The sequence below is a fragment of the Aquarana catesbeiana genome, linkage group LG10 (genome assembly GCF_042186555.1).
Source record: "Aquarana catesbeiana isolate 2022-GZ linkage group LG10, ASM4218655v1, whole genome shotgun sequence".
NCBI lineage: Eukaryota > Metazoa > Chordata > Amphibia > Anura > Ranidae > Aquarana > Aquarana catesbeiana.
Window position 1 is genome coordinate 162,593,021 of NC_133333.1, and position 11,194 is coordinate 162,604,214.

Genomic DNA, 11,194 nt, shown 5'->3' on the forward strand with positions numbered 1-11,194 from the left:
CAAAGACATAATCATGCAGTTAATGAGCCCCAGCAAAGGGTCAAACAATAACTATGATCGTGAGCCCTCTATTAATGGGTGTGAAAGTTTTAGGCTGGGTTCACACTATTGCAAATTGTATGCGGGTTTCTCTGCATCCAATTTGCATAGTAGGAGATTGTGACCGCCTCTCTATGGAGCCGGTTCACACATCTCAGCAGCAGCTCCAGTGCGAATTGCACAGGATCCCTGTGCATCTTTTGGTTTGTTTCAGGTTCGAATTCAGCCCAAAATGCGGGCTAAAATTAGACCTGAAATGGTGAATGGAGACGCACCGGACTCCTGCTGTGAGCCGCTGCGTTCTCCAGTGTGAACCCAGTCTTAAAGTTTAAAATACTTAATGTTCAGTATTGGCATTTTTTTATATTTTACGTTCTTATGAACTGTGTGGAGATAACAATTTTCTTCTTGTTTGCCTTTATTTGTAACAACATTTTTTTCTAAGTTACATGCTTGTTTTGTATCTGTGAGTCAAAGTGTTGAAGCCAGACACAGTCAGGCAACATGTAACCAGAGAAGATGGTTAGCAGTACCAGCCCCTATATACAGTGTCTATCAGAATTAGTTGAACTCTTGGAAAAACAAAAAATCCCCTGCAGTGGGGCTCCCCCCCACATTTTAAGGGTTCAAGGCTTGTTTAGGCCTATAGAAAAAGATTTTTGCTTGTCTGAGCCCCCTCTCTTTCAGAATCTCTCTACACTGTAAGACTGGGTGCCGCGGCCTCCTAAATGCTCCAACAGTCATAGTCAATGTCACATCATCCTATAACATAGGAAGAATGGCCCTGCATTGTAAGTGAGGATGCCAAGGGACTGCCCACAGACCAGAGTGTAAGAAAGACAAGATGACTGCCACCTGCTGTTGGAGCCAGGGATTGCGTAAGTAAAAATACTTTTTCCTAGAATTTATCAGTGCAATGTGGGGGACGTCCCACTGCAAGTGGAGTATTTTTTTTTTTGCCCTGAGATAGTCTTTAAATACATAATTATTCAATCCTGTGGAAATCAACACAATTAAAAAAATGGTCAAATTAGGACAGTGGGTAACATTGCACTGAGGTGGATATAGACAAGAGAGTGCAGTAAGAAACAATGCACAATCCAGTTGCTGTAAGACCTTTCCTTTGCATGATAGTAACATAACCATGCACACTCCGTATGCTTTTGCAAAGTTCATCCAGACACCTCCTAAACAGGGCAAGCATTAATGTGGTAGTAGATGCTGCTTTTTATCTTGTACCCACAGGTAAGTTCATAGTAAGGCTTACCTGTAGGTACAGTGAATGCCTCATATACTTGCACCGTTTAGGAGATATTCACATGTGTAGTAGCCAGTGATGTCATCAGCAGATGTGCACTGCGCTCTTAATGGACGTCATGCCGTCCATTGAGGAATCTGTGCAGCAACTGTGATTCCTGTGTGCATGCCCTGGGGTGACGTAATCACAGCTTAGCCATTCAAACAGCCGAAGCCCACAAACTCGGAAAGGAAGTCTGGGTGTAGATGGAATCCCTGTCAGCGGCGACAGCGCACCACAGAAGGGATCCATTTTTTAGGTAAGTCTGTCATAATGTGCTAGTGCGCGGGGACCAGTTTTTTTTTTCCACAGTTTACTACCGCTTTATTGATTAGATCATCAATAACTGAGCTAAAGAATATCAGAAAGAAAGTTTTGTTATCCATTGGTGCAGTCTTTCTCAGCAAAGAGCAAGTATGGATCATTTCCTCTAGAACAGGGGTCTCCAAATGTTCTAAACAAAGGGCCAGTCTACTGTCCTTCAGACTTTAGGAGGGCCAGACTGTGCCAGTGGGAGTAGAAATGGTCCCAATTACGGTGGGAAGAAATAATGCCCCATTGATTGTTTTAGTGAGACTAATTGCGCCCCATTATTGGTGTAAGTGGAACAAATTGTGCCCCATCGTTGATGTCATTGGGCACCATTGTTGGTGTCATTGGGAGGAATTGTGCCCCATCATTGACGTCATTGGGCACCATTGTTGATGTCATTGAGAGGAATTGTGCCTCATTATTGATGTCATTGGGCCCCATATTGGTGTTATTGGGGGGAATTATGCCCCACTGTTGATATCAGAGGATGAAATCATGCTCCAAGGGCTGGGTAAAAGCATGCAAAGACCCCCAGGACGCAGTTTGGAGACCACTGCTCTAGCACATACTGGACCTGATTTCGGATTTGATTCTGGTCTAAAGTTAGGTCCATAACTAATGTAGAAAAAAAGAGAACTTGTCAATCCCTTCCAGATAGACTGGAACCTTGATGCTAGCAGTGCATTGCAGGCACCGCTTTATGTGAAGATCCAGCAACAGTAAAGCAGCCAGTCATTGCCACCAGCTTTCACAGACATGGTGACTGACATATGCATAAGACAACACACTTATTGTTTTTTGACTGGAGCCTATTTTGTATTCAAGTGATGTGCTGGCTGTATACTCTCAGCGAGTGGTAGAGTTCAATATTATTTTAATATGTTATTTGAACTTGAATATTGTTTCTTGCCTTATTTATTCCTGCTAAAGTGTCACTATTTCTACTGGATGAGCCACAATAGAATATTACTCCCACAGCAGCCCTGCAGGTAAAATCAGATATTTCTTCTTTCAGTAGCAAATATGTACATAATGACACAGAACATTGGAAAGGAAAGGGAATCAAAATAAGCAATTTTTTGTTTTGCCACACAATGACATTTTTAGCAGTGATCAACCTTAAAGGGAATTTTCATGTAAGAAAACAGCCTACTTTTGTGGTTCTCTCCTTCCGAAAGTGATAACCTTTCTTTCATGCTGACCCTTCTGCCTTCAATACTCAGCACAGGTATACAGATTCTCATATTTCTGTTTCCTCAGCAGTATATTTGTTCCTGGTCAGTGACTAAAAGTATTGTAGTCAGAAAGTCATACCACACCATACACTGATAGATTTTCATACAAGCATTCATATGAAAAATGTAATCAGTGCATTTAATAATGCCATCAGAGACTTAACAAATTTTGTTTGAAAGTAATTCAAAATTGAGTTTGCTTTTAACTTTTGGAATAAATGGAATTTTTCAGACAAAAAAACACATATGCTGTTGGGATTTCATTCATTCAAGAAAAAATTTCCATCCTGCTTCTTCGATTTTGTTCACCACTAGGGTCAAAAATGATTGTCCAATAACTATTAGAAATTTGACTGAAAACAAGAATTTGCAAACAAAATTCTACTGTTGCATGGTCAACTTTAAGAGCCAGGGAACTAGTATTTTTAAAAGGAGGTCAGCAAGAACATCTTTTATATTTTGCTAATGGACAGTTTACTTCAAAGTGGAAAGCTCTTCTAAGTTGTAATAATGTACAGGGAAATTTATTTAAAAAGCAGATGTCTTACAATGATTATAATAAATCCAACAGCATTAACTGAAATAGAAACACAATCATTTTCACATTCTTAACAATCCATTATTTGAATGACTTTAGTACTCTGTGTTTTGCTAATGTCATGAGTTTCTTAAAATGTCACAGCTACTCCAAAACCATTTCCAAAAAGGCACATCAAAACAAATTGAAACACTATCTTTCTGATTTATGACTACCTAATGCCACCAATGTATTTGATTCCTTTCTAAGCCTCTTGCCAAGCTGCTCTTAAAACTCTCAGCATACCCTGTGCACTGTAAAGCTGGTTCTTGTGGAGCCTGGAATGCCAGCATCTCAACATAATGTCACGCATATCCCTTAACAGAAACTGAAATTGTAATCATCTACAGAGCTTCCATATGAAAGCATCAATTGAATAGTAGCATGTGAAAAAGGATCATTATCTAGCCTTAACTAATTTTCATAAAGAACACATAACTAAAATAATGGTAAAGTAATACTCTAAGCCAGTGGTTCTCAACCTCAGACCTCAAGTACCCCAAACAGGCTATTTTTTGGGAATTTCTCTTAGATAAAATAGCTGTCGAAAATACCAAGCCATTGACTCTGATTTGAAGCACCTGTGCAAGATAAAGGAAAACTTGAAAACATGGCTTGTTGCGGGTACTTGAGGACTGAGGTTGAGAACCATTGCTCTAAGCAACCTGCAGTCATCAGAAAACATTTGTATCAACAAATCAAATCAGAAATACTGGCACATCATAGTAAGGGAGGAATATGATCTTCCACCAGCAGGGGCTAATCTTTTCAGTTTTTACAATATTAGAAGACCTGTTGTAACATATTTAGATAGAATAGAAGTTGTAATAACGCCAAATACAAAAAACCTTTAAAAAAAGGAATCAATATACAGCAAAACTTCAAAATTGTAATACCATTCCTGATAACCAGGTACAACAGAGACTGTCCCCTTTTCTTCTTATTGTACCTACATTTATGGTTATAAATTGACTAGCATTGCTGTCTTGAAATGCTCCCAGTTTTAGTGTTCAGGATCTTTTTAAAGTGTCATATTACCCTGAAAAAACATGTCAAATAGCTTTTGTGCAGGCCTTTTGTAGGCAATAATGCTTTTTTAACTGCAGAGGCCACATACCAAGAGAAAATACGATGGTAGCATGTTGCCTGAGCTACAGAAAGTCTTTTGACTCTTATCAACAGCCACAGTCCCTGCATACAGTTCGTCTGGATATATAAACAAGGATGCCAAGGTGGCCAAAAAAAAAAGAAACCCCATGTGGAAGTTTTTCTGCCCATTTTAACACAGCTGTCTCATACACCAGCACTTGATCAATAAAAAAGAACATAAGCTTGGGCAAAAATTACCCATGGGTTCTATTGTTTCTCAAACACAGAAACTAGGTAGGTTAATTGGCCTAAACAGATAAGTCACCTATTGGTAGATAAAGAAGCAGTAAACCACTTGACAATTTCTTATATCTCTCAGACATTGTAATATGAAGATATCTGTAAAAAATCTCCCTCTTCCAAGCTGAATGTGTTTGTTTTATATTATTAAGGATGCAACAGAAGAAGCTGGAACATGTTAGGGTAGGTGGGGACACCCAAAGATCCACCATTAACAACACCACAGGATTTGGGGACTATAGAACAGAGATCTTGCTTTTGGATATCTAAGACATAAGACGCCGGGGCTAATTCAGCCCATAAGGCTTTACAAGTATCCAAAATATCACTTTCATGTGGACTGACCTTTTAAATGAAACTTTGAGTGTGCTTATATGAAAGTGTGTGGTAGAGGAATTGGACTGCAAAATCCAAAGGTCTAAAACCAAGTTGGATAGTTCTGTATAAAATACTGCAGAACATTCTACCAATATATAAATTAATTAAATATTTCATGTTTTAATTAATGGCCTGTATCCCTGAAATATTTTTTTTTAAACATGAATACTAATAAATATCTCAGCAAAAGATTTGCAATGACAAAGTGACAGTCAGAAGTCATTCAAACATTGGCAAAGGACAACTTCATCAAAATGCTGCCATGACCTGGGGATAAGCTGTGTAACATCAGTTACTTCCAGAATTTATCACCCATTGACACAACAAAGTTTTTCGTTTTATCCCTGTATGCCATGCTATTACCCACTGATCAAGAGCCTTTTTATATAATAGTCACTAGGAGTTCATTGCAAAGAATGGGACTCAAATTCCTATGTAAACTTCACTGGTATTTCCTTCTGCTATGCATTGAGATCTATATTGTAATGTACTATTTATATAAAGTGGTTCTCAACCTTAGTCCTCAAATACTTCCAACAGGCCATGTTTTGGGAATTTCTCTTAGAAAGAATAGCTGTCCAAAATACCAAGCCATTGACTCTGATTTAAAGAACCTCTGCAAGATAAAGGAAAACCTGCAAACCTGACCTGTTGGGGGTACCTGAGGACTGAGGTTCAGAACCACTGCTGTATGTCATGAAGCATTGCTTTATCATTCATCATAACGTATTAGGATTTTCAAATACAACAGAAAATTAAATACTGTGGGCTCTTGTGGTATGCGACAGCTCCCAGGTCCCCAAAACTGTCTCTTGCTGTGATGTGATTGCTGTGTGTACATTTCACAAATGGGGGAGACCTATGGGTTTCTAATTGATACTTTTTTGTGGAGTTTTCAGTGACCTAATCTGTTCTTCCGTTAATGGAAGTCACAGAATGGAATGAAAAGCAGATGCATCTAAAGAATAAGAACACTTAAATCATCAATGCCACGCGTGATTACGTCATCGTAAGCAGTGATGTCATAGCTAAGAAAAATGAAGCTTTTAATATTTACTCTACAACATGTGCCATTTACATAAATAATTCTAAAACATCAAACTAAAAATGCTTGCTATTGTCTGTACCAATCATGTCCATTTATTATTGATAGTAAATATTCTATTATGATTATTATTCTATTTATTATGGTTCTTCTTGTTTACATCATGCATTGTATATCATTTATATTATGCATTATATATCATATTTATTAATTTATCAAATTCATCAATTTATTATGGTTTCATGGACTACCCTTTGGGGATCGTGACACTCAATTCATTTAAATTTAGGTATTTCATACATCATCATCCACACAAACATGACATGTAAAGTCCCAAATCCATTTTCGCTCCTTTTTTTTCGCATTCTAGAACATCAACAACTGTAAGTTGTAAATATATCTGAGAAGGAAATGTAAAGTTTTGTCTTTTTCTATGTATACTGCATAGTCTTAAATTTGGAAAGAACTGCTGGTACACAAAGACACTTGATTAATTTGTAAACTCTCATAGCAGCATTAACAACATAATATTATTACAATAAACATATGGGTAATTGGTTAAAAGGCTACAAAATAGCTATTTACATTATATTTGATAATTAATTATTTGTACACATGGAAATTGATGTATTCATAAAATATGTTTACCTAAAGCAACCCTACACCTCCTCCTATTCTGCCAGTGTTCCATTAAAGTAGTAGATGGAGCAGAATCCTGTTTCAACCATCACTTCTGGGTTCATCAGATTTGTGAAACAATACCACTACATATAGATTATTAGGGAAATTATATTTAGATTTTTATGCTAGGTAGACTTAGGTAGACATTTGTGACAACCTAGCTCTGGCAAGCAATTCAGCTACAGATTTATTAGTACCGGGATTTATATTTTGTAGTAACTGAAATGCTGGGTTTCGTAATTTCAGGCACCAGAAATAAATAGCCAAACCTCTATATTTTCTGAGTATGTTTTTTTTTTTCCCTTGTAAACACAACTAGGCATGCATAGTCATGGAAAAAAACTCCTCCTACATTCTTATGAGTAACAATTATCTGAGTAGTGACTTTTTTATGATTTGTTTCTACTGGAGAACTACATGACATGACAAGAATAATATATAAACAAGGAATTCCCTCTCATTAGAGAATGAATGTTCCTACATTTGTTAAACATTTGAGAGCTTTGATATACCATATGTAGGCTACCGCAATGGAACAGAAATATGTACAAAAATAGTGAGTCTGAATACCAGCTTTGTTCAAAGTGTATAGTCCAGTCACCTGGACAATAGTGTAATAAAGCAGTAATTACATTTTTAGTTTTTATCTATTATGAAAGTGGAATGTTGGCATTTTTAGCTTTAACTCTCAGTGCTCTACGTTATCTGGCTGATTCAGAAAGGCGATGATGTTCTGAGTGCAATAAGGAAACCATTAAATTGAAATACGATTGGTTGTTTTGGGTTTCTATACTTTGCACACCTGAAGTCCTCTTTGCACTGCCTTACTGAATTAGCTTGCAAATGTTTATGAGGAAATGTGTATAGATGTGTAGAACGAATTATAGATGCATACATATTTTTTTTATTATTACATGATTATAGAAAAAATCATGGTTTATGGCAAAACCTTACTGTTAATAATAGTCCAAGTAACTTATCATGCAGCCGTAACATATGTTTGTGTGTCTGCAGAGTCTATTATGATGTACTGAGGCTTCAGTATGCAATGAGTAACTGCACAGTATTCAGATCTATGTCTGTGCTGCACTTTTACCAAGAGGTTCTAATAAAAAAAAAAAAAATCTCCATCACTAATTAGTAAGGTAAAGAGCAATATGCAATATTTATTAACCCCTATGCAATTGACCAGCAATCCTTATCCACTCCTCTAGTCTATATACTCTCATTGAAACTGATGTCTGGTCAGTTGTTATGGGTAACTGTATTATCATTGCTCTTTAAAGTTAAATTCATTTTTCCAGCAGGCTCTTCTTTTGTAAAGATGTTGGCTGTTTAATACCAGGTTCCACCTCAACAATTAAGAGTAAGCTTGAGTCATTATTTCTGTCTTTAAGAGCCAGGCAGCAATGGACACATAAAAGACTGTCCTACCCGGTTTTGCTGGTTCAGGCATGCTTGTGTCAATCTCCTCTTGGGTCCAGGCACAAACTCCCTCGTCAAGGTTCTCCTAGTCTCTTTAAAGACAGTCTCTCCTCTCCTGGGAGACGCTGATAAATGTCACTTGACCCCTGGAGCTGGTTGCCAAAATTCCTAAGCTGTTTCATAAACGTCCCTAAAACTCTTAATGGGGTGGAGGGGATACTTTCTCTGGCCTTAATAGTATCAGATAGTGGAGGAGACAGGATCTGAATTTGTTCATGAAAAGCTGTAAGAGGCTTCCAGCTGAACAGAAGAGCTATAAGTGTGATAGAAGAGCCAGCTGCTCCTACATGTAAACTTATTGAGAGACAGACAAGAATGAGAAGGGGGTGCAAACTGAAGCTTATTGACTTCTCTTTGGTCAAAAATATCCCCAAATACAAATGTGTCTGTAAGAACACCACCTACAACATTAATTAATTTTGAAGACAATAATTAAACAGGCTGAAACTGATTTGACCAGCTGTTAGGAAAACTAGTTAAAGTTTTTTAGTAACTGCTTTCTGTGTAAGTCCAGCCTGGTGAGTGAAAATTCCTATGCAGTCTAAGTAATTAAATATACTGTTGTCACAAACTCCATGTTTACTCATAGCTATTTTAGGTTAATCCAAACATCATTATGTGACCTCTGCTAATCATAGTACATTGCCCATCTTTCAGCTCTCAATTCCTATAATTGAAGGCCCTTTAAAAATCTTAAAGCCAAGCTCTGGAATGAGCCTCTTGCTCCAAGTCACCAGTTTTCCCCATGCAGGTATGTATTTTGGCCCATTACATGATGCACTAGTTGTCTTTGCCTCTTGCCCAGCAGTAGGCAGTTATTGGTTATGCGGAGAGCACTGCTGACAGGATGACATCAAAGACACATTATGCATCAATGACATTAGGGATGATCATAGGTGTGCGCAGCCTATTGCATTAGGGTGTGCACCCCAAAGCTCAAACACACATGCCTTTCTCTGCAGCCTCAGCTGCACTGGACAGGGAATGAATGGGAAATGCTCTGTGCTGAGCGGCTTCCTGTTCATTCACAAACTGAAGCATAGTAAATACTATGCTTCAGTTATGAATGAACACGGTGAGTGAGTGTGTTCACTGTGTTCATTTAGATAAGGAAAGGGCCAGTAAGTGACATATAGAACATTCATCCCCCGCAGAAGCCGGGGGGGGGGGAGAGGAGAGGAGGGAAGCCAGCAGCACTGCTGTGGGGGGCGCAACACAGGGGGAAGCCCAGGCAGTAGGGGGAATCAGCACCGCACAGAGTGATTAGAATGTGCCCAGGCACACCTGGCATACCCTCAGCGCATGCCTACTGTTGGTGCTATATAAATCCTGTATAATAATAATACTAATAATGGGGCGATCAAACAGTTTGGTCTGAACTTTGGTCATTCGGGCATTCAGACAGATATCAAAACTTTAACCCATTCAGCTGCCTTAGTTTTAGCCAAGCATCATATACAGAAGCTACGTTTTATCCCGCTTCTATATATGGCAACTGCCCAATGTCAATGGTTCCTAAGGAAGCAGCAGGCGCTGGTATCCACTGTGTCCCTAGCAACCACTGCCATCACTGGCACATTGGCTTACATGGCTGGGAATTCTTGGCCCCATTTGCAAAGGGGCAGGTATGGCAGGGACACCACTGCTCAAGTATGTTCACTGTCCAAATTTGATGGCCAATGACATTGGGGGTTCATTGGGTTTTTAATTTCAGTTGGCATTGTGATTGACAATGGATTTACAATAAGGGACATTTTGGGGGATTTTATTTTTTTTTGTGAATGACTAGGGATACTTTGCACCCCTTATCATTCATGTGTGGGGAGGTGGTATCTGGGGCCTCTTTATTTTTAATAATATTTTAATTAGCCCCCCTGACAGCAGACCCTTGCAGCCACTGGCTCATGGTTGTGCAGAAGAGGCCCTTGTCAACACCCCATGTTGAGTGCATGTGCCCTGGTATGGTTCAGACATGGATTTTTAGGTGGACCCCACACTTTTTTTTTACTCCAAAGGGACTGGTGTGCATTTTTGAGTAGGGGGATGGGGGAGCGTATGCAATTTTCTTTTTCATTCTTAGTGTAGAACGTGTTACAGCAAAGTGACATTTACAAAGAAAAAAATGATACAGTATAAATTGCCAGTAAATAATATTTCATTTGCTGCGTTTACAAAAGAAAACAAAAGCACATAGACCCCTCCAAGGGTTTCCCCAAATTACATAGCAGGTGTCCTTTTTCTTTTTTTTAAATAGAAGCCAGAAGGAAAATTTCACTTGCTAATTTTCCTTTGTAAATGTCAGTGTGTTAAAAAATCACTGCTCCCAGCCAAAAATGTATATTTTTATTTATTTATTTTGCACTGGAACATGTTCCCCAATGCAATGCCCACTCCTCACGCTATTTTTTGACAACTTTTGCCTATTATTCCAGAAAATTAGTGTTCCACTGATTCCAATGAGGTCTAAGTTCAACATCTAAATGTCTTTGACGTTTGCTGAAATCTGCTCAAACCAACCCCAGGGCAGTTCAGCTCATTCCTAATTGGCATCAGCATAATTTTTCTTCCCCATGGCATTCTGCACTCAAAGTATGTCATTAATCTTCTAAGATGAAGGCACCTGTGGGCAGGGCCAGGGAGATGGTACCTAGGTTAAGGAAATGATTCAGTGGGAAAATTTGATGGAACATGAGTTAACAACAAACAGCAAGAATTCACACTGCATAATCAAAATACTTGACAGGTAACTGTCCTCG

At 38.5% G+C, this 11,194-nt stretch overlaps 1 protein-coding gene across 1 annotated transcript in view; it reads right to left on the reverse strand.

Moving 5' to 3' along the window:
• The window catches only part of LOC141110993 (myosin-binding protein C, fast-type-like), a 154,023-nt gene extending 145,493 nt beyond the window's left edge, over nucleotides 1-8,530 (reverse strand). The window contains exon 1 of the mRNA XM_073602874.1: nucleotides 8,388-8,530. Coding sequence (XP_073458975.1) covers nucleotides 8,388-8,409 — 22 coding nt within the window. The 5' untranslated portion in view covers nucleotides 8,410-8,530. The remainder of the gene's footprint in view (nucleotides 1-8,387) is intronic.
• Nucleotides 8,531-11,194: the final 2,664 nt, after the last annotated feature.